Source organism: Typopeltis vanoorti, chromosome 22 (genome assembly GCF_054136105.1).
Source record: "Typopeltis vanoorti isolate ZY-2024b chromosome 22, IOZ_Tvanoo_1.0, whole genome shotgun sequence".
NCBI classification, from domain to species: Eukaryota; Metazoa; Arthropoda; class Arachnida; order Uropygi; family Thelyphonidae; genus Typopeltis; species Typopeltis vanoorti.
Genome location: NC_143570.1, coordinates 31,777,779 through 31,803,052, shown reverse-complemented (window position 1 = coordinate 31,803,052; position 25,274 = coordinate 31,777,779). Strand labels below are relative to the sequence as shown.

At 35.5% G+C, this 25,274-nt stretch overlaps 1 protein-coding gene across 2 annotated transcripts in view; it reads right to left on the bottom strand.

The window, feature by feature from the left end:
• Positions 1 to 493: 493 nt before the first annotated feature.
• Positions 494 to 25,274, bottom strand: part of LOC150094280 (uncharacterized) — a 146,380-nt gene continuing 121,599 nt past the window's right edge. For both annotated transcript variants that reach the window (XM_090411969.1, XM_090411970.1), the window contains exons 4-5: positions 18,601 to 19,322; positions 494 to 4,688 (exon numbers count right to left, since the gene is read on the bottom strand). In XM_090411969.1, the coding sequence (XP_090268095.1) occupies positions 1,604 to 4,688; positions 18,601 to 19,322 (3,807 nt within the window). In that variant the 3' untranslated portion in view covers positions 494 to 1,603. The remainder of the gene's footprint in view (positions 4,689 to 18,600; positions 19,323 to 25,274) is intronic.

The window sequence follows — 25,274 nt, the reverse complement described above, 5'->3', positions numbered from 1 at the left end:
GAGTGTAGATGGAGGATTAAGTAATGTAAATGGTGGGTTATGTGGAAGGGTGCCCTCCAATGATGAGGTGTTATGTAAAAATAACAAATCACTGAAAAATCCTAATCAAAGGCATGTAGACACAATGTTATTCTAAAAGAAATTCCTTATAAAAGAAACTATTTCCATGGTTCCTACAAGTTCGCTTTGTGATAGTGGGCTGTATAAAGTACATTGCAATTGAGTTTTAATCTTTTTAGCTTGTTTTGTTTGCTTTTATAATTGCCAAATAAAAGAAAGCAAGTAATCCACAAAGCAGTAACAATTATCACACCCTTGTTGACTAACTGTGGAACTAAGCATATCAGACCAAATGAACAGATTGTTGAACTAGCTGAGTTACTATATGTACAGCGCGTGCACACACACACACACAACATGTAATTTGTATTATTTTGTATCTGCATTCTGAATGAAATTTGTGTATTTGAAGAAATTTTAAACAGTAGAAGAAATTTACAGTTAAATCAAGATTGTGGTATATGGGGATGTAAAAGACATTAAAATAATTTGTTTTGATTTAGAACAGTGTAGGTAAGAAAGAGCTATAGTAATATTTTAAAAATATATATATATATTTACATCAACTTGGTAGAAAAGTAAACTACCACAATGATATAAAATGCTTCTTTGATATGCCATGAAATGCTTTTATGTCATGTGACAAAATGGCAGTTATTGTTACATGGAAGGAAGTAGGGAACTCAGAAATGGCACTTTTTGCATGGAATTATTACAGAAGAGAGAGCTTACCCTAGTCATATAATCTACTATACACTGAATGGAAGCTGTTAATTATTAAAAATATATATATATTAACTTGCAGAACTAAAACTGAAAAAGTGATTTGTATCCTTTTTTTTTAGATTTTTTTCATAATGCACACAATGAACAAATTATATTATTACTTAAAAAAAAAAAAAGCACAAGTAGAAGGAACAGTTACTAGTAAATAGTTTTATCCTAGTTATTATTATTATGTGACACCTCCAGGGAGTCCAAAGACTCATCGAGGGAGTGTGTGCCAACAGCATCGAACGATTGATCAACTACTAACCGCGCTCAAACTAGCTTAACTTTTTGCAAGCCACTAGTAGCAGAGGCTCTACCAATCGACCAACCTTTGCTGGCAAATGACATACCACTTTAACAGTATCGTTTCTAGATAAATAAAAATCACACATATTCCTGAAACCACAGAATTGCATCATATGAAGATAACATACCCTGTGAATCAAAAAAATGGTATTCAATGTTTATATATAATGTATATATTACAAATTTTATTCTTGATATTTATGTAAACTTGCTATACAAATGACTTTTCAAGTAGCTATTCAGTTATTATTAAAGCATACCTACATCCCAAATAGAACAAAGTAAAAAAAAAATATAATGAATACCAAATAAATGATGTAGGCAGTAAGTATACTGTAAATATTAGCTTGTGTGCAACCTGATGATCACTTTATCACAATTAATATAATTTTTAAAAAATCACATTTCACTTGATAATTTCTTTCCTAGTTCTGATATACTGTTCTTTACATTTAATTAAATGGATTCATACCCAAGTACTAGATGATAGTCCACTTTGTACAGCGTCTCTAAGTGCATGTAATCCATTTACTTGATAATGCTGATAATAATCACCATGAGAGGCACCTAATGTGTTCCTCTCAATGTGCTGAATGTTTTTATTTTTTGGACTTTGTTGTGATTCATGGTGAGCTTCAGCTTCTTCAGAACAATCCTCATAGATAGGCGGATACATTGCATAACGGCTTTGAAGAGATGTTCTAGCACGGCAGCCACGTTTTAAAGGCACTGTGGAATGCCCATTATATAGAGATGGATCGTTAGTTGGGGAACAAGGTAAGGAATGTGTACCAGTAGGAAATGACATTCCATCCGGAATCTGTTCCGATCGTCTAACATTTGGGGCAGTAGCTTTTAACTGTTCTGCTGCAGATTTTCCTGTTACATTTTGGTTCCCCCCTCTAGCTTGTAATAAAAGCATCTTGAAATCATGCATAGAGGTTGGTTTACTAGTTCTTAACCTGTCGCATGCTAGGCTACGCCTTTCTCCAGGAGTGAGGGTGTACTGTTTAGCATCACCTGACCAGCTTCGTCTGTCTCTCGGAGTTCCTTGACTTCTAGGACTTAGAAATCCAGTCTCAGCTAGTACACTTTTATTGGGCGTACTTGGCCTGATAACTGAAGGAGAACTTGAACGAGATGATAACGGAGAGATGGAAATATCTGAACCTGTTTTTATGTTGTGACGCTTTTTAGAATTATGAATAACAGCAAAAAGATCTTCTGTAGTCATTGGTTTCCTTTTGGGTTCCTTATTAAAATATTCAGATGACACTATTTGTGATGTTAAACTAGTTTTCTCAGGTAAATATCCTGGTGATATATTTGACACATAATAGTGTGATGAAGGAATAGGCATGCTATTCATTCTTTGAGCATGCAAGTTCACGTTTTGCTGTGTCAGCAGTGATGGAGGTGAAAACAATCGTGCAATACTTCGAGAAACATTTTGGGGTGGTGATACAGGAGTTAACATTGCTGAAGATGAAATACTTGGAGTACTGGAAAATGACAGATGAGAAGTAAGAGATTCTGAACCTGATGATCTTTGAATTTCTGCTATTTGAACCTGATTGTCAGCTTTAGTCTGAAGGGAAGATGGTTTATAATAATTACTTTGCATTGGCAAAGTGACACAATCAGGACTTAGAGGTGGTGACATAGGAAGTGACGTTCCTTCTGATAATTTCTGACTTGAAAACTTTGACATATCTGTATTATGTCGGTTGGAAACAATAGAAGCAATATTATGAAAATCAGCACTATTAGGTTTTGCGTAAATATTTGTTCTTGAGGAATGATTCTGAGACAAGCAATTTTGACGCAGAGGCAGCGTAGCAAATTTTTCTGGCCACATGTCTGTAGGTAATGATGCAGGTTGATAATGTAGTAGATGACCATCTCGTCTTCTTCCTAGAGAGTTTGAGCTAAAAATAACTCGTCCACTTGGGTCCAGAGTTACATGAGCTGCAGCTCGATTGTGATTAACTGATGATGGAATAAGACTTGTGGGACGCAAGAGTTTTTTAGAGTGTTCCTTTGTAGGTATCCTGCGAATTACTGGTATGTTTGGACTTTCAGGAGGAGATGATAAAGCAGCACTAAGTGGAGGGGGTGTTGGTGGTGGAGGTGGTAATGGTGGAGAAGGTGGGGGAGGGGGAAGAGGCAGAGAATCATACATGTGCGGGGATACAGTTCTATTCACTGGTGTATATATATTACTTTTGTTTTTAGGATTATTACAAGTTCTTTCACTTTCTATTTTTATATTCCTAGCTACTGGTTTCACAGTGATTTGGTGGGTATATTTTAGTGGAATAATAGGATTTACACTTGATTCTTTCTGTTGTGGTGGGTCAGTTATAATTATGCTTTCTTGTGAGGTGGGTGATCCAACCAGTGTAGATGAATATGAAGATGTGTCAGGTGATCTTGTGCCTTCTGTTGGTGAATGAGGAAGAAATGAAGTGGACACAAAAGATGATGTGGACTTTCCATTGTCATTTTGATTAGCTTGAGAAAAAGATATCATTACATCCTTTCTATTTGCTACTGGAGAAGATTCTTTTGGCCTAATTATAGTGGTAAATTTTGGTTTTTGGGGAGAGTGGTCACCATACATGTCAAATGATGGAATTTTTGCAATAGGAAATGTTCCACTTTTATTGGTCTTTCCCATGTTCTCATTAGATGACATATTCTTTTGTATTTTAGTTGTCTGTTTTTTGCTATTAATGATATTTATCAGTTTTGCTTTTGCACCCTTTGGCTCTTCACTCTGGTTGACTTTATTCATTTCATCATCACTAGCAGTTGGAGTAACAGGGCACAGGGAAAGATAGTGGCTAGAGTCAATAACTGTTTTTTTCTGCATCCTTTCAATTTCTTGGTCAGATTCAGAAGCAGGGATATCACGAGCTTGCAAAATACAGTGATGAGCTGTGTCATAATGCATCATTTTATCTTCCTTTTTACAATTTTCAACAGATGAAATTTCATTTGGTTTAATTTTGATGCTGGAAATACGAGGTGGAGGAGGTGGAGCTGGTTTCCTGGTCTGGGTAAGAGTGCTACAACTTGAAGAAAGCTCTGTTGCAGTACGTGACAGTAAACTGTTTAAACTGCTGTCCCCAATCGTGCTGATAGATGTGTCAGAACCTTGCCGTTTTCCCATGCCAAATGCATCCTCAAAATTGTCATAATTTTGAGTATCATGTTTGCCTTTTAATCCACTGTCAGTATGCATAGATGTATAATAACCATCTGCATCAACAGAAAATACAGATGAATCTTCATCATCAATAGCTGAATGGGAATGAAGTGTCTTTTGTTGGCTGTCTGGTGAATGGCCCCCAGGAGTATCTGTAGAGTCAGAACTGTATATATCAGTAGCATTTGCACTATCTTGTTCCACAGATTGTAACCAGGTCTCTGTGTCAAGAGTTGTAAACTGTGTTGCAATCAGAGATGATGGACACCACTTGGATGGAAGTGTTAATGATGTAGCAGCTGCAGAAATATCAGACATGTAGCCTGTTCCATCATGTGACCTACAAGGAATTAAAAAATTGATAATTAGTGTTTAAACATTATTTTTACTTTTTTTAAACTTTATAATAAATGAGTTCATTTATTATAAAACTAGTATTGAGTAATCATTATACTTTCACACAAAGAGTAAATCTTCTGTATACTACTTTTATTCCATATACAGCAGAGTACAAAATTCCATTTCTATTCGAATTATTCACAAACTTGCTTCCTTCACAAATACAGGGCTTGCCAATAACTCAAAAATAGTCTATTTTATATATACCTAATGTCAAGATTTCTCAGATTACCTCACATTTAATCCTAAGTGATAACTTATACTAAGACCAGGTTTGTTGTAATTGCCATGTAAGTTCATTTATTTACTTATTAATGAACCAGAGATATATTTTTTCACTTAGTGTTAAATATGTATGTGTGTAGCATTCGTAAGAAATTAATTATTTCAAAAGTAAATAAACTTTATTACAATTACTCAACCTTCAGGGTTAAAAAATAAAAATAACAATGGCCTCAAATTCCTGTCAAACTAGAATTTAGGCAGTGTAGAAATTGTTTTTTGTCTGACTATCCTGTACTCATTGAAATAGTTTGAAAGGTCTGTTTTATTATTATACAGTGTCTCTATGGAGTCCAGATACTCAAACTAAATATTTTATGCACGAAACCTATCATCATCATCACATTCCTGCCATGTACCCTCAAGGGGTGTACAGGATATGATAGTACTACATGAAAAAAATTACATCATTATTAATTTCCTATCTACAATTTTCCTCCAAATCAGTCTGTTACTTGTCAAGACTCCAACATTATCAGATCTTATATTTCAATCGTCTAAAGCACTTTGTACCGCATCAATCCACCTATATCTTGGTCTTCCTCTGGGTCGTTTTGCTGCCAACCTGGCAGAGAACACTTGTTTTGCTAATCTTTCCTTGCCCATTCTGTTTTAAGTGACCATACCACCTAAGATTAGCTCTGCTAATGCATTCCTGGATGCTGACAATGTCGAGTTCTTTCCTAATATCCTCGTTTTTAATATGATACCGCCATTGATGCCATCTGTTAACACCTATAATCTTTCTCAGGACTCTCATATCTGTGGTCTCTAGTCTTTGGTCAAGTATTTTACTTCTGACCCAGCTCTCAGATCCATAAGTTAAAACTGGTTTGAACACTGTCTTGTATACAGCTAATTTAGTGTTCAGACTAATTTCTCTCTTATTCCATATGAATTTATTCAATTGACTTACCACCATACCAGCTTTGCTGATTCTGTTGTCTATTTCTATATTTAATTTACCATCTTCAGTAAAAATCGTGCCTAAATAGCTGAAATGTTTTACTTGTTCCACAGGTTCTCCATTCACAACACAGTTGACATTTTCAATGATTCTGCCTATTTTCATTGTCTTTGTCTTTTTATTGCTGACCTTCATACCATATTTATTACAACAGGTATTCAATTTGGTCAGAGAATCTTGCAGACTTGTAGCAGATTTATTTAGAAGTATAACATCATCCGCATAAAGCAAAGAGCTGACATTAACGTCTCCAATTTTGATATCATGTTTAATACCACTTTCCTTCATAATGTGATCCATATAGATAATGAATAACAGAGGGGATAATGTTCATCCTTGTCTTACACCAGATTTAACAGAAACCTATCGTATCTCTCCTTAAACTCATTCACTGTCAGGAACTCGCAACTAATTCTGGAAATCCATTCCACCCAATCACCATTTTACATGCAACAAATCTTGTCGCACACACTCCTAATAATTACCACACTCTCACACAACTTCCAAGGATGATCCCTAGTTCTCTATTTGTCACATATTAAAAAATTTCCTTTGTATATACTTCATAAGATATTAAAGGGGTTTTATTGTATCCCCTCTTTTCCACTTGTCAGCTTACTTTTGTAACCTAACACCTATCTTCAAAAGAAGCATTTCACAGACTCACTGGCTTAGTCACTTGTCTCTGAATCTTCTCTACTACCTCCTGATTCCCAAGAAACCCAGGTGACCAAATATGTTCACAGTAGTCAAGATGCGGCCAAATCATAGTCTTATAAAGAGGGATAATAACTTACCTGTCTTTACTTGTTAGAATATTTTTCAGCATATAAATAATCCTTTGAGCTATTTTACCAACTTTTGCAATATGTCCTTTGAAATTCATCTCTCTGTCCACCATTATTCCCAAGTTCCTAATCTCATCAATTTCCTACAATCTGGTACATCAATATGATACACTGCATGTAACCTTTTCAACCCAAAGTGTTCAAACCTTACATTTTGCAACATTAAATTAATAATCATTATCCTTTGCCCACAATGCCAATTTATTTGAACCATCCTGCAGGATATTTACATCACCTGCTCTCACAATTTGCATCATTGACAAAACAACTGAATATATCCCCTTATATCACTGATACACAAATTAAAGAGTAGTGACCCTAGCAGAACTCTGAAGTATATCATCTCCAACCATGTCAATTGTCATGCTACAAGAACATTTCTTAAAAGCAAATAAGCTACATCTCCTAAGCAATGCAGGCACCAAAATCTGTCGCAACAGTGGGACCCAATGGTAGTAAATCACCGTTTGCATTGTTCCCCAGTAGCTAAATACACCCATCGAACCAGAGAGTAACAATGTTACTCTCTGGTTACTCTTTACAAGTAACAATGTTTTCTCCATCCGACCTTTTTGGACAACTGTGACATTTTCAAGTTTTGCAGCCAAATGTTTAACATTTTCCGAATGATCAGGTATTGCTTCCATTACAAATTTGTACAACTGCACAAATGGATGCTAATACAGCTTTTTTATAGTTAGAAAAATTATTTTGGGATGAGAATTGTTATAACATAATACATCAGCATCTAACGCAATGGGTATCTGCATTTCTTTAGCTTGTTCAATAACAATTCGTGCAACTTCAAAAGTTCTCTCTTCTTGTCCTAAACCAGGCCCATCACTATAGCAAGCAATCTCAGCAAAAACAGAGAAATTTCATCAGATGCAATTGCACTGTCCAAAACTGGATGCACAATAAGTTCAGGCCTATAAGATTTGAGTACAGTGGCCACTTCCGTTGTGCAAAATACATGGATATGATCACACCCCACCTTAATTGCAGATATTTCTGCAATTGAAGTAGGGAGCTCCAGTATATTAATTGCTGCCTCCAAGAACTCCTATTCTCCCATCTTGACCTCTGTGCGAAGAATAATTTAAGGGTGGTATAATAGAGCATACAATTTGCTGTTCTGGTGATAACCGCATTGAAGCCAATAAACAATCCCCAGGCATCTAATTATAAAAAAACGACACCCGTCTACTTATGCACACCTTTCTGTAATTATATCTTCTCTGGGCTTATTCTAAATATCACACATTACTGTTTTCTCTTCACTTTCTTTAATAACTCACAATGTCTGAAATAAACCAATGAATGAGAACAACAAACACTCATTACGGAAACAAACCTCAATGCCAATTTGTCATTTTTTCTATATACAGATATTTGGTAGGTCTTTTGTGTTTTCACCAGTTCATAGTAGCATGGTATATACAATTAACTATGGGATATTCTTTAAAACCCTTCTAAGTTGAGAATTACTTTCAGTAGATTCTTAGGTTTGAAGGAGATTCTTAAATTGTATGTACCTATTCTGATACAGTAAATCTTCATTTCACTGAAATTTTTAATCTTCTAACCCAAAACTAATAATTTCAGTGCTATTTGTTATTCAGTATAGTTTTCACTCTTTTACAAAATACTGCAATGCATAATTATATATATATATATATATATATATATATATATAAAAGTGATAAAAATGTATATCTTGTACTTCTACAGTTATGTGTTTATTTCCACCAACCAGTCCTTAATATTATGGAGGTTTGTTTTCTGGCAAGACAACAATTTCTTCAGTGCTTTTCTTGAAAAAAACATATTTTGATCAGGTTAATACTTTTGTAACTGTACTTTACTTCAGGAGAGTATTTTATGCTAGAATTTGAGTGCCAATGTTTTTTGAGGATTCTAAACATGTACACTTTAAATTGCTGCCTAACTCGTTTTACTTATTTATACACAAGTACCAACCTCCTTCAACTATAATCAATCATACAATCCACGAAAGCTATGCAGAAAATGGGACATTCAAGAGATCGTCAACACTGTTTCCCATTGTAAATATGGACAAAAAAAGTTATAAATTATTTATAAAAAATTACTTGTCTATGTTGGTGCCCTAAATACGTCACTTCACTCACATAAAATAGCAATTCATGACAATGTTCAATTGGATTGGTTGACACAACAACCAATCACAGCCGCTGATTACTAGTTGCTATTGTCTTAGCACTCACCTTCTGGAAGGTTTAAAAGCACTGGAATGCTAAGAATTTGACCCATCGTGCCATGTAGGCTTGTTCAAATGGCTCAATAGCTGCTATGTATTTGCAACTGCAAACCTGGGCTATACACAAGAATGTGATGTAATGTTTACACATTGAAAAGTGTCCTCTTCATGAAGCATTAGTATATTGTGTTTAATTTTAGGAATCATGCAAAGCCAGGAAACAATTAAGGAAATCTTTAACAGGAATAAATGCATAAATATAACATCAGTATTTATTCTGTGGATGTGCACCGCACACCTGCAATATTCGCCCCTGATATATCTGATCCACACATGAAAGGCCACAAGACCTATAGCAGATTAGTGCCATGTGTGGGTAAGAGGAATAGACAAAAGGAGGAATCTGTTTCCATTTTGCTTTGAACAGCTGAGGGTTGTAATCTTTGGGGGAAAGGGAGAGTGTTCCACAGCAGAAGTAGATAAGATGAAGGAGGAGGTAATGAAGTTGGTTTGGTGAGTTTCAAGATGGACTATAAAGGGGTGTTGGTTAGCAGTGGCTCTTGTTTTAATGATTTTGGAGGAGAGTGGAGGAATAATATTGGCCAGTTCAGCAGAGTACTGTCCATGAAAGTATCAGTAGAAGAGAAACAAGGCAGAAACTAAATGTCTGTGTGAGAGGGATTGAAGTGGGTATGTGTGAGAGAGAGAGAGATCATTAATTAGCTAGATTGCCCTCTTCTAGATAGAATCTAGTAATCTGAGAGAGGATTTTGGTGCTCCACCCAAATATGGGAGCAATATTCCATGGCTGGATGGATTTGGGCTTTGTACAAAGTTAGCAGCTGTGAAAGTGTGAAGTAGTGCCTTGTGTGAAAAAAAACACCAATTTTTTTTTTTTTTTTTTTGCAGCTGCAGAAGCTATAGTTGAAATATGGCTGTACCAGGAAAGATTGGAGGTGCAGGTCAGTTCTGAGTAGAGAAATCTGATCACGTTTGGATTACTCAATATTACTGAAGGTAAGGGAGAGGGATGTAAGTTCTTTCTTGCGAGAGATCAGACAGGACTGAGTTTTGGTGGCATTGAAGTTTACAAGGTTGTCCTTGCCCTACTGGGATATATCTAGGAGATCAGAGTTCAGGTCATTGGTCATGGTAAATCTTGAGGATTCTAATACTTGAGCACCACAAGGTTTGTCTAATAAAAAGGAGGAATGGAGTGTACTGTCATTGGCAAAGCTATCGATAGGATTGGAAGTCTGAGAGAGCAGGTCATTTATACACAACAGGAAGAGAGCAAGTGAAAGAATAGAACCCTGGAGTACTCCCGCTTTAGTGGGGAAATCTGAGGAGAGTAAACCATCCACCATGACACATAGTGAACGACCAGTCAGAAAGTTGGTGATCCAGTTGCAGAGTTAGGAAATCTCAGTGGTATTATCATCAAAGATAATATCCCTTGATGATATATCACAACACGTGATATAATATCAACAAGTCCCACAGCCTTATTGACATCAAATTTACTCAATTCTCCATATACCTAGTGCTCACAGTCATTCTCTCCTCCTCATCATCAATTGCTCTCTAACTCTCCATGATGTCTCATTCAGAAGAATGTTAGCATAATTTGACTCCTTATATTAACTAGAATTATATTGACTCCTTTGATCAGTGTTTCCCAAACTTTCATTATCCATGTACTCCTTTTAAAGTTTTAATAACATCGGTGTACTGCCCCTCTCTCAGACAAGACAATTTAGAAGTTATAATAATATTTTAAACTTGAATAATTACAAAGGTATTTTTTTTAATTTATGTTATAACAAATCACAAGCGTGAAACTTTAATTATTAAATACATTTTTAGTTATTATTATTACCCAAAACCCCATAGAGTCAAAGACTCATCTAGGAGGTCCTTTTAATCAAACACACAGCTCATCATGCCATGCTTAAACACACTCAAATTCTCTTCCAACACCACACTCTCAGGCAAGGCATTCCAATCATTCACAACTCTGCGTGGAAAAAACCTCCTCCTTATACAGCTTCCAGGGATGACCTCTGATCTCCCACTATTTTCCGTAGAACCTCTCCAGTATTGATCCTATAACAACCCTTTAATAACTTGTATGTCTCTATCATATCTCTCCTCCTCCTGTCCACCAGACTTTGCAAGTTGCAGCTTCTCAATCTTTCCTCATATCGACATTCCAGAGGTCAGAAACTACCTTAATCAGTCACTTCTGGACCCTCTCCAACATCTCTTCATCCTTCTGAAAACCAAGTGACCAAATCTGGGCACAATACTCCATATGTGGCCTAATCAAAGCCTTATACAATGGAACAAGAATCTCCCTACTTCTTGTAGAAGTAGGGAGTCCGCATCATTCCCAGAAGTCTTTGTGTTGTCTTCACAATTTTGGCCATGTGTCCCCTAAATTTCAGATCCTTAGCCACTATCACCCTCAGATCTCTTATTTCCTCCACCTCCAACAATATATCCTCACCAAGCATAAATTCTGCATCCCATTTTTGTTTTCCAAATTTATACAAATCCAATATGCATACAATTGAAAAAAACAAAACAAAAGTTCAATGAAACAAATGAAAGTTAGCAGAGTTCCCACCACGTGTTTCAAATTATTTGAATTTAAACTCTTAACAAAAAGTTTGACCAGGTGATTGGAAAGTAATCATGCAAACCAGGTGTAGGACTAATGGAAGTCAGTTGACACATAACAAGGTACACAATTTGTTTAAAACTTCCTTTAAACAACATGTGTCCCTTGGTATGTGTGTATCTGTAATTAATTTTATTATTGAAAAATTAATTGTAGAATAGACCTGCACTAATCTGCAACAATACAATGACAAAAATATAAAAAAGTAATTTTTTTAAAAAAAAGTTCTTCATACCCCCTAAAGATCTTTTGTTTATCCCTGGGAAACACTGACTTAGATGATTACTAACTACTTCAAAAAGAGCTGATTAACTGGTTATATAGTCTCTGAAGCAATAAACGAAATGAAGGAAAATAATCATTTTCTCCTGATGGATCTATTCCTTTCACCAGTTTTGTAAATGTTGATGAAAGTTTCATGATATTTGCCAGATTTTACCTGGTGTAATGGAATTCATTTTATCATGTAAAAGTTTGGACCAGGCAATTGCTAGCAAGCAGAGATGACATCTGTTTTGGGACCATTGTTATTTCATTTGTATATTAATGATATTGGGTTGGGTTTAACTGGTGATATACAACTGTTTGCAAATGATACAAAACTGGGAAGAGTGATGAGGAATCAAGCAGATGTTGTGGTCTTACAGGAGGACTTGAATAGATTGTATGAATGGGACATGCCAGCCTGGTTGGCCAAGTGGTTAGCGTATCCGCTCTCCAGCCAAAAGGCTGCGGGTTCAAATCCTGCCGTGGGCATGGATGTTTGTGATTGTCGGTGAAAGTACTACTGGTGGTAGTCGGCGGTAGATGTCATTGATGTTAGATGATGAAGGTTGGTGGCGTAGTGAGGTGAGGAGTTGTAGAGCAGATGCCCTCTCTCGATGAGTCGTTGGACTCCCTGGAGGTGTGATGTAATAATAACAATGGGAAGTAGCATAGAACTGTCAATTCAGTGTTGCAAAGTGTAAGGTTCTGAAATTTGGTAGGCAACAATGGGATGCAGCGGAGAAATTTTGGAGGAAATTTAAAAGATAAGAGACCTTGGAGTGATGGTGGACAAGGATCTGAAAATCAGAGGTCATGTACAAGTTGTGAAGACATTACATCAGATTATGGCAATGATCCAGAGGACCTTAACTTATACAAATAAAGAGGTTTTGGTTGCATTGTATAAAGTCTTATCAGGCTTCATATTGACTGTTGTGCACATATTTGGTTCCCTTGTTTTCTTGGTTATGAGGATATATTGAAGAGGGTCCAGAGAAGATTGACTAAGGTCATAACTGGTCTTTGGGATGCAAGGACAGATTGAAGGAATGCAGTATGCAAGGAATAGGAGGAAGGGATGTGATTGAGACATTTAAGTTAATAAAGGAATATATTGCTGTACATCGTAGTGAATGTAGATACATTGAATGAGTTTAAAGCACAGTTTGATGGGCTCTGTGTGTAAGTGTTTGAGTCTTTTGACTCCATTGAGGTTTAGTATTAATAATAATAAAAACAACAACATCTTATACTTGTTATTTAGTCAGATCTCAAAACTAGTTCTTCTGCAAGTTTATTTTATTTCCATTAATACTCCTTATACTGATGGTTCCTACCTAGATGGAATTGTGAAAATGTCTACTGTTTAACCACCAAATGGCCATTGAGTGCATTATGTTTTTATATTGTGTTGCATTTAACTGAAAAGACCTAGAAGATATTTCACATCCTTGGCGGGATTTAAGTAAGTCTTTCTAATCAAAGAGGAATGTATTGACCCTCCAATTTCATTTTGGAAGCTTGCAGATATATAAGTACACAATTAGATTACAAGGTCTTAATATGGTTTTATATTCTAACTTTCAGAAATGAATAGGACTTCTCACACCAAAAAGAGAAAGTTATCTGGTTTCTTCCTATTTGCCGGCATATAAGATGCACTTTTTTTCTTTTAAAATAGGTCTGAAAAACAGGGTGCGTGTTATATGCCAATACTCAGTTTTTTATTATTTTCATTTCTGGAAATTTTCTCTGTTCTGAGTTATGCGATTTCTTTATTGCTTCCTTGGGGTGTGTGTGAGAACATTCCAGTTACATAGAGCAGTGTTTCTCAAACTTCAGCCATCCGTGTTCATATGATTGGTGCAGTATTAACAGAAGATCGTGCTACTAAATGACAAAGACAAGCCAACAGTTGAGTTGAAATGCTAATTCTCTTCAACCAAATTCCTTATATAATATCTGAAACACATTCACTATATATTTCTTTGTTTTAACATGTTCACTCAAACAAAACCATATGTTGCACTGGCAGCATATGGTTTTGCTTGAGTCATACATCATTTTCTGTGGGAGGGGGGGACATGCCATTCATTAGTTAGTGCCGTTTTTATCCCAGTTGTCTCTAATTGCACTGTTTGTTGAGAAACATATTGCACAGCCTGCAGATGTCTCTGTACCTTATTCAGTGATACAATAGGAACATTTTACCATCTCGAACTTCACGGATACATTGAATTTTATTCCATGCGTTAATGATGCATAGCCGAAAATTGCCACGGATCCCCTGAAGACCTTTCACGTACCCCTGGGGGTACGCGTACCACACTTTAAGAAACACTGACATAGAGTTCAGTGGATGCGTATGCACTGTCATTGACGATCACAGCTGTGTCCTGTTTGTTTAAACTTTCCAATCGTTATCGCAGTTGTGAGTGTTGATAAATTTCTGCCGTTAAATTTTCTTTAAATTTCTTGGCAAATTATGGCTGAAAAACATCGCCATTGTTAAAATATTGCATACAAGTACGTGTGATTGCGTATGCTAAAGAACATGGAAACAGGGCTGCAGAGAGGCATTTCGGACCACCCCAACTGACTAAATGATAGGAACTTGGCAGAATCAGGAAGAGGATTTAAAATAAAAAAAAAACTCACAGTAAACATAACCTACGAAGTGGAACTGCAAATTGGGCAGAACTGAATACTTTGATTTTAGACCACAGAAGAGCGGGACTTTCAGTGTCTAAAAAAATGATTATTCATCAAGCGAAAACAATAGCCACTAACAGAGGGATCGCCAACTTTACTGGATCAACATCATGGTGTTCAAGATTCATGAAGAGAAACCAGCTATGTATGCAGACTAAAACAAAAATATCACAAAAGATGCCAGCTGAATATGAAGAAAAAATGATTGAATTTTATCGATTCGTCATTAACACAAGGAAACGAGAAAATTTTGAACTTGCGCAAATAGGAAACATGGATAAGGTTCTGCTGACTTTTGATGTGCCCTCAAACAAAACTGTAGATTCCAAGCACTACAAGTGTTACTATTAAAACTTTGGGGCACGAAAAAATTCGCTACACAGTTGTTTTATCCTGCTGTGCTGATGGGACAAAATTGCCGCTACTATTGATTTTTAAAAGGAAGACGCTACCCAAAGAAAAACTGCTTAAAGGAGTGTTTGTGCATGTTCACGCAAGAGGCTGGAAGAGGAATGAAGTTATGGATAGATAAAATTTGGTCTAGGCGCCCTGGTGGACTGTTGAAGAAGCCTGCCATGCTAGTATGGGATCAGTTTCGTTCTCACAGAACAGACGATGTTACAAATGAACTCAAGGAATTGAAAACTCAGCTGCAATTCCAGGAGGTCTAACTAGTCAGCTTCAACCTTTAGATGTCTGTATTAATAAACCATTTAAGGGATTTATGAAGGAGAAGTGGAACAGCTGGATGCAGTCTTCAGATTTTGAGGTTACACCATCAGGAAGAAGCCTCTTCCTAGCATTTCACAAGTTTGTGAGTGGGTCAAAGTTTCATGGGATGCTGTGAAAACTGAGACAGTGGTTAAATCATTTAAGAAGTGTGGAATTAGTAATGCACTGGATGGTACAGAGGACAATTTGGTGTATGAGGACTCAGATTCTGATTTAGAAGAGGTTTCAAGTGTCTCTTCATTTAGCTCTGGAGATGAATTTATGGGTTTTGACAATTAAAAGGTGGGTACTCTTTCATAGTTGGATTACTTTATATTTGAAATACTGTAAATTCATTATAATATTCAGTGATAAAGTTTTTTTCCTAAAAAATGTGTACAAAAAAGGGGGTGCGTCTTATATGCCAGCAAATATGGTACTTTGAGGCATCTTTAAAGATGTGCAAAGGAAGAACCTACTATTTTCAAAACTTAAGATTTCACTACCAAATTACTTCTGTTTACTGTATATATTTCATATGCAGTTTCTTATATGTTTTGCATGTCGAAAACATCTTTTGATGTTGAAAACCCCTATAGTCGAATTAATTTTTGTGGATGATATTCATCACCACTGCTTTGCTTACTAGAGACCTGAAATAGTTTTTGGGGAAAAAATACCCTGTTTGGTCTCTAGAAGATTTTTGAATTATTTAACCCTTAAGTTGCTTATAGTACTATGATATGTGATAAATTTGTTAGCTATCATAGGTAGGATTCACGTAAATAGAAAAAAAAAGTTGGTTTTAATTATGTGAAAAAGTTTTATAAAATCTTATTGAAATAATAAAAAATACTTCGACAATTTGCAAAGGAAATTATGATTTAGCTCAATGCTTTTAAAACTTCAGTCATCAGTGCCACTATTCATATTTTTACTCAGAAAAGTATTAGTTCAAGCACATATTTTCATTTCACTTTCTTGAACTGAACAAAAACATTACACTAACTACAGTTAACTAATGAAGCCAGAAAAAAATCCTAGGGAGTTCTTTCAATATGTAGCCAGCAATAACTAAAATATGGTATCTACCACAATATAAAAACATAACTAAATGAAAATTAAAGCTCAGGAGACAGCTTGCAGTTGTGGCATGGAATGAGGAGTTGAATGGAAAGAAGATCACTTCTGCTTGGGTGAATTCAAGAACTATCTAGTAGAAGCAATGTCTCAATGTATTCCAAAGGTCAGAAGGTTAAATAAGGTAGGTGTGAAATGGATGTAATGAAGCATGCCATACAGAGAAAAAAGGAATTGAAAGAAACATAAGAGGAGTGGTAATAATCCATTCCATGAAGAATACAAAGAACAGGCAAGGAGGGTGACTCAGTTGGTAAGGGCAACTAAAGTTCAGTATGAGCAACAGTTAACTAAGGAAGCAAAAAAAAAAAAAAAAAAAATCCTAGGGAGTTCTTTAAATATGTAGCCAAAAAAAAAAAAAAAAGACATTGACTGGAGAAAATGATATACAGACAGCTGCTGTGGAGGATATAATTGAGATATTTAATGAGCAGTTCATAAAGGTCTTTTATCCTTGTGAATGTGACATCATGAAGAATTTGAGAGCAGTGGATGATGAATAGGAGAGACTGACTGTGAGTGAAGAAGAGGTATATGATAAATTCAGCAAGCTTGATGTTTATAATACTGTGGGACTTGACGATATATCACCACATATTTTGAAAGAATGTGCCAAGGAGTTGACAACTGCCTTGACATATTTGTTTAATATGAGTCTTACATTGGGACAAGTTCCAAAGGAGTGGAAGAAAGGCAAGATTGTACTGCTTCATAAAGGAAGTGAGAGAATTCAAGTATCAAATTGTAGACCAATCTGTGTGTGTCAGATGTTGTGATTAAAGTGTTGGAGAGGCTGATGAGAATTGGATTGACAACAATGATGGACAGCACAGATTTGCTAAAGCGAGGACAGCAGCATTGGATGTGGGAGATGGATACACAGTAGTATATTTAGACCTGCAAAGGTTTTTTTTGATAGATTACCACATGATAAGAAGTTGATAGTTCAAACTAGAGCGGATAGGGTTGGATATTAGACTGGTGCAATGGATTGGAGATTGGCTTTCTGATAGGCAGCATCAAGTTGTGTATGGGGGAGCAATATCCCGGAAGAGGAAAGTCACTAGTGGTGTGTCTCAGAGATCTGTTTTAGGACCATTGCTGTTTAACTTGTATGTCAATGATATTGGAGACAATTTGGAAGGAGATTTTCAGTTGTTTGTAAATGATGCAAAGTTGGGAAGAGCAGATGTTATGGCATTACAAGAAGACATGAATAGACTGAGTGATTGGGCACAGGAGTGTAGATGGCAATTCAATGTTACGAAATGTAAGGTCTTAAAATTCGGAAAACAAAGATGGAATGCGGAATTTATTCTTGTGGGGATATATTGGTATGGTGGAGAAAATAGATCTTGGGATGATGGTGGATAAGGATCTAAATTTTAGAGGACATTGTCAAAATTGTGAGGAAAACATAATGAATTCTGGCAGTGATGTGGAGGACACTGATCTGTAAAAGTAAGGAGATTCCAGTTCCACTGTATAAGGTTCTGATTAGGCCACATATGGACTACTGTGCACAGATTTGGTCACCTGGTTTTCAAAAGGATGAAGAGATGTTGGAGAAGATCCAGAGGCAATTGACTAAAATAGTTTCTGACTTCTGAAACGTTGAATATGAAGAAAGGTTGAGACATTGCAATTTGCAGAGTCTAGTTGATAGGAGGAAGAGGAGTGATATGAAAGAGACATACAAGTTGGTAAGGAGTTGTTTGTTAGAGGATTAATATGAAAGAGATTTTTCATAAGATGGTGGGAGATTGCGGAAGAACAAGGGGTCATCACTGGAAGCTGTATAAGGAGGGAATGAGAAGTACATATTTTGCATAGAGAGTTGTGAATGATTGGAATGCATTGCCTGAAAGGTTGGTATCTGCAGAGAATTTGAAAGGCATGGTATGATGAGCTGTGTGTGTATGATAAAAAGGACTTCCTAGATAAGGCTGTGACTCCATGGGGTCTTAGGATGATAATAATAATAAAATGAAAAATGTAGCTTACCTGTTATCTGCATCATGTTGTGTGTTTTCTGACAATACAGAATCTTTGCTCAGTGAACTCTCTGAAGGACTACGAATACCATGTGATGAGGACTGTTGTTGTTGCTGCTGCTGCTGATGATGATGATGATGATCAGAATCTACTGAAGCTCGTGCACTGCTGCTAGCACTCCAGTTACCACTTGATGATTGTCCATCTTCTCCTTTGTTACCAGAAAATGTTTGCCTCATTTTTACAGCAACTGTCATAGCTGCTGATAATGTTGAAATTGGAATATAACTTCTTCCCTTACTTTTACCAATACTTTTCTTACCATCCTCTACGTCACATTTCTTTTTTGAGGTTAAGGGTTGATTTTCTTCTCCAGTTTTTCCTTTTCTACCTGGTTTCCAATCTTTAGACACCTTGAGATCAACTGCTTCATACAAACTAGCAGTGTCTTTTGATGTCTGGATTTTAGTTGGTGTATTACTATAATTATTATTTTCTTCATTTGTATTCTTCTTCTTCTTCTCTGATTTCCAAAATTGATGTAGTTTCTGTGGAATTTTTGCTTTAGGTGTGCCAGAATCTTCTGTCTGACTTGAACTATGAATATGATCTTTTCCAGAAATATCTGACTTTCTGAGGGCTTCTTGTAATTCTTTGCTGTCACCCTCTGTGATAGTATTTCTTCGCTTGTCTTTTTGCTTTTTCTTTCTTCTTCTAATAAAGAAATCAACCTGTAGCATAGAAACAGCAAAATTATTTGATTGAACTGAATAATATTACTACATGATATATAAATATCATTTGTAATAATGGGAATTTTTCTCATATAAAGGACATGAAACATTACGTTTCACCGTTATTTTTTTATTTTATTAGCATCATCAGGACTACTATACAAAAACAGAATTATCAGAAACCTTAAAAAGTAACTCAGTTATATATAGACATGTTTCATCTTTGCAACAAAATATTTTTCCAAACTGTTATGTTAAAAACTGTATTTGAAAATTAGAACAAGCAGACTTCAGAGTCTGCTTGTTCTATCTTCAGTACATAAGATTTTTCATGACCTTAGTCACGTGGGTTCTTCATCTGTTTCCAAACATCATGTAGTTTTATTCTTTGATTTCAATTCAAGGTACTGTGTAATATTATATATTCTTTGAACACTCTCTCTGAATTGGAAGAGGGTTATGGAGTTTTTACCAGTCCATTTCATATCTCTCTCTCTCTCTCTCTCTGGATGGATACATGCAATGTAAGGCCTGTCCTGTGCTTTCAAATGTAGGCATAACTTTCGTATCATGGTATTTTTAACAAAGGCAATCCAAGAGCTAAGTTTGCCTTGTAAGACTGATAGCTTTCCTAATTCACTTGTTAGTTTAGTAAATTCTTCCCTGTGCTTAATTGAAGACCTGCTATTCTGTATGTAATGTGTTTTTTCTCTCATTACTATGTCACAGGTTCCATTGACATTCCTGGGTAGTTAACACTTCTGGATACCCTTCGACTGGTTAAAATATGATCTTGTTGTGACTCCCTAATCTTGATTTTTTTTTTCTTACATTGAACACAATCTTGCTGGTCTTTCAAGTGCAGTGCTAACAAAGTACCCTTTAAAGTTGCTATTTCACTATTTAAAGCAAAGTTGCCATCTTCTAATTTATCTGCGAATGAATTCTGAGTACTGTTTTCATTAAAACAAAAGAACTGTATATCTATTTCGAAAGCTATAAAGGAACAGTTGTGGTAATGATTAAAGACAACTTTGAGAGGAAGATAGATCATTTTTGCATGATACATCTACTTATCAAGAAATTATTTATAACCCTACCAAAACATACACAATTAAAAACACTCCTTAATGATGGTGTCAGTTGGGACATTTAAGTGCGCATATCGGTCAATCATTTATCAAGAATTCTGCACACTTTCTTGAAAAAAAAAAAAATCCACAGTATTCTCATACAAGCTGACATTTTGGTAACCTTTGGCATTGTTCCTCTGTTCACTAACATTCCCTTGGCTGACCATTTGCCTTCTGCATGATAATATCCATCTAGATGTGAAGATATTCAAATTCATGATACACTCAGGACATTTTAGCTGAAAAATTAAGTGTCAATAGATTGAGGAGACAGCCATGAGAGAACCATCTGTCCCTACTTTGGGCTAATCATTATTTAAACCATCTAGATGACACTGCTTTCAACCATATATCCTCAACCTCTTTCTAGATTTTCTATGTAGAAGATATGTTTGCCATTTGGACTAACCATCTTCCTATGTCAAATCAAGAATCTGTGTATTCTGTAGTGAACTAAATATGTATCTGCACATTCAATTCATCACAGAAAAGGAGAGTTTCAGGAGTTCACCCTTCTTGGACATTCTACTTACCAGCATGGCCTTTGAAACTTTATCAAGCAGTATAATATCAGAAACTTTAACTGGAAGATATGTAAATCAAACCTCTGTTTATCATACCTCCAGAAAATCAGTTGTCAAATCCTTGATTAATAGAGCACATAACATTTGTTCTCCACATTCATCCTTAACAAGTACTTCTTACTACTTTTAATGGAATCAAATGGCTACAATCCTCATCACATTCAACAGTGATCTAACCTATAAGCAGAATATTGAAGTATTACCTGATATATTTTCCTATTATCAAAAATTCTAATCTTATCAACTACAAAACATAAACTTTCACCTCAGTCTCTGGCTGGTGTTTTTTGCATTCCTTGTAAATGTAAGCTAACATATATCGAATAGACAGGCTGTTCCAAAAAAAGAATTAGTAAACATCAGTACTACATTGAATACCTTCATCCTCAAAAGTTTTGTCTTGTACAACATGGGATCAAAACTAAAACACAGCATCCTTTGGAACAAAGTACACTTTATTCAGAGAAGCAGTTTTAAATATATATGTCTTTTCAAAGAAAATTCCCTGTTATGGCAGAATGATTACTTCTCTTTCTCTGAAAAGTTTAGGAGATTCTCATCCTAGGTAAATCTCAGAAATGACTTATTATATATTTGATATGATCCTTCTAGACATGGCACTTGCTGGTATTAGTAATCTAATTGTTTTACACTGGTTTCCAAAACCTAAGGACAAACACTATTTCTGAAGATTACAACCACAAATTCAGACGAATCAGCTTGTGGCAATTTTTATAACTGACGATTTCGAGTAGAAAGCAGGTATACATTCAAATTTTTGAATCACATGAAGGAAATGTGGTAGTACTCAACAGGATAAAAGGCTGTGCAAAGCGAACTGTGTTTGAAAGAAACTCTTTTTGTGAAGGAATACAGTTGCAAACTGGGTGTCTTGTAATGTCTCATGAAGCATGAAGAAGGCCACAGAATTACTGATAGTGCCAGAGTTTGGAATCTCACATAGTGTTATATCTAGGCCTCAAGAAGCATTCAAATCAATAGAATGTATTCCAGATGTTTGCTAAGAGGATGTCCTCACTCTACCATGGAGCATGAAGTCAGATTTTGGGTTATAACAGCAAAATGTAATCGATGTGTCATGGCAGGTCGGCTTGCAAGTCAGCTCCATCCAAGCACATATGCAGATATATCACAAACTGTGACAAGTATGCCTATACACCCGAAGACCTATAGTCTTCGGGTGTATAGGCATACTCGTCACAGTTTGTGAAGACCTATAGTCTGCATCCTTTTATCCACAGCTCATTGTAGAGCATGTTTTCAGTGGTACTGTATCAATAAAAATTGGACCAGACATCAATGGGCTAATGTACTCTTTACAGATGAGAGTCGTTTACTCTTTCCTACAATTCTAGATGACACTTGATTTGGCTTGAAAGTGGTACTGCTTACTATCGCAAGAATGTTCTTGAAAGGAATAGATATGGCAGCACTGGGCTCAGCTCATGGTGTGAGGAGGTATTATGCTTAATGGATGCATTGAGCTGCATGTGCTGGAAAAAAGAGACTGTGACTGATGGACAATATTGCAACAAAGTTCTTCAACATCATGTTCAATTGTTGCACATCGTGCATGAGTAGTGGAGATGCTTCTGGAGACCAAGGATCTTAATATAATTGAGTAGCCTACACACTCCCCAGATCTCAACCCCAAAGAACACATAGGGAGACAATTGCTGCTCAGAATCCCCCACCCCACCCACCCAGAAAACAAAGCCTTATTCTTGAGTGAAGGAGGAGTGGGTCAGTTTGCTTCAAGAACTCCTGAATCACTTGGTGCTAAGTTTGGTATGATGTTGTGAGAGCTGCATCGCAGTTCAGAGTGGACATATTCCATACTGAACTGTCTCTCTGCATAGTTTTCTGTAAGCACTGTACATTAATTCCTTAACTGTGGCCTTAAGAAATTTGTAATTTTTGGCAAAAACGTATTTGTATGAAATTTATAGCACATTTTTGTGTAATATAATTTATTAGTATGCTGGCAATAAATTTATGTCCATATTTGGCTGTAGTCATGAAAGGTTTTTCATATACAGGTAATTCGTCCTTAGCTTTTAGACACCAGTGTAATTGCCTTAAATTCCAGCTTTTTAAATTATTGTTTGTTCCAACTACAAAATATTTGTGCTAATTTCGTAAAATTGGTGGTCACACATCTAATGTGTTTTTTCTTTCTTGATTATTATGTCACATTTCATTAAAATTAAGGAATTCTTTTGGCTTTTCTGTGCTTGAAGTGTATTCTCTAGTTATGATAATTAACATCCTTTGGTTCACTGTTAAGTTATGCTTCTGCTAGAAGACCAGCAAGCTGTACTGATTATTATGACATAAGACATAAATGAGTGGTACTTCAGAATATTCTATCATTGAAAACTAGGTTTAAGCATGGTCTCATTTTGCATACAGTATTGATGGCAAAGTTAAAAATATTCTGGAAAAAGGAGATTTATTGAGCTAAAACTGCAGTCATGATGTACAAATGAATCACCAGAAAAACAGATTTATATTATCCTCACTGAATAAAATGAATAAATGTATAATTTGGAAGTTGACCAAGTATTTAAAAGTAATTAGTCATAAAAGATTATATCCAAAATTATTCTGCTTCAAAGTGATTTTCACATGTTTTTCTAATTCTTAGCCTATTTAGTGTTAATGTACTATTTTCAACTTTTTATGGAATGCTATTAAAAATAATAATAAATAAAATAATGTTGGATAGATTTTCATAAACCTTTTTGTAAAATAAATTATCAAATGTATGCTTGAAACTTAAGTAAAGTTGCTTCTAATAATGTGCAAGTACTGAATAAAATATTGCCAGACAGAAATATATCTACTGGGAAAGTGGAAAACACATCTGTGTTAATTCTTCATTTTGTGAAGAAGTGTTTGACAAAAAAAATGGATGATTTGGATAAGAGCGTTGACTGTATTAGATTTGCCAAAGAGGTATAAAAGAATAAAAACTAACAAAAAGGATAGCAATGGTGCATAGAGTTCTCTTCTTTAGGTATTTCTATATAACTTACTAAAGATAGTTTGAATATAACATATTTCTGTGTTTTAATTGAGGCATAAGTTGGCATTGTAATAAATAGTGTTACAATGAGAACTAGCAGTGTATTTGAATGGTGCTATGAAAAGCATTTGTTTTTCCTTAATTATATTGTGTAGATTTGTACAATAGTACTTTTGTGTGATAGCCAGACTGAATATAATCATTGTACTGTAGTATTGCGGTTCTAAAAGTGTTCACTTCAGCAGTTTGATTAATGTGGAAATGCCAGTTAATGTTACAAAAATGATGGCAGTGGCAGCAAAGAAGCATATGCCAAGTAGTCCAGAAGGTCTCAACTCACAGATAGAGTTTTTCCCTGGACTTTTTGCAGTAGATAAGATGCAACAATTGTTTTATGTATGCATCCAAAAACAGTAAAGATTTATGGAGTGTTAGATCAAAAATAAAAAGAAACATATTATAGTATACAAGAAGTGCGACGAAAGGCTAGTTCATTCCAAAAATGAGAACGGTGTTACCAGGAATAATCACAAAATGGATGGGATTGTTTGTGATGGTAATAATAGAAGTGACATGGAAGAGCTTAGGCAAGAATTAATGAAAATGAAGAGTCAAGTTAAATGCATCGAGGAGGAAATTTAGATGTTTAAAGAAGAGCAGAACTGATGTAAATGACAAGGAGATTAAGAATAAACAAGTATCTAAAGATGATAGGGTTGCTTTATATGATGATTCAATCATTAAAGGTGTGATAAAAATATACAGTGCACAAGACATGTTTTACAGGTGATATAATAAAACAAATATTAGATGCTTTGCCTAGAAGGAAGGAACAGGCGTCAGAATTAATGATAGTTTGGGGCACTAACTACTTGGATACTAAGACAAAGAATGTGATGTGGAAAGGGATTTGAAGAAGTTGTTGCAGAAAGTGAAGGATAATAGCATCATTGGGAAAGTGGTTAGTTTGTTGTCCTGATATGAAATGAAAGTGAAATGAGAAGGAGAGCAATGATACTGAATGACAAGATGGAGTGTGTTCAATTTGTGAATGTATGGAATGAATTCAAAGGGAAGTTAGAATGGTTCAAAGCTGATGGAATGCATTTTGAATGGGTTTAGTGTTGGTCATTTGGAGTGATTGTTGTTTAATAAGAGTGTACAGCTTTCACATGAAATTAGT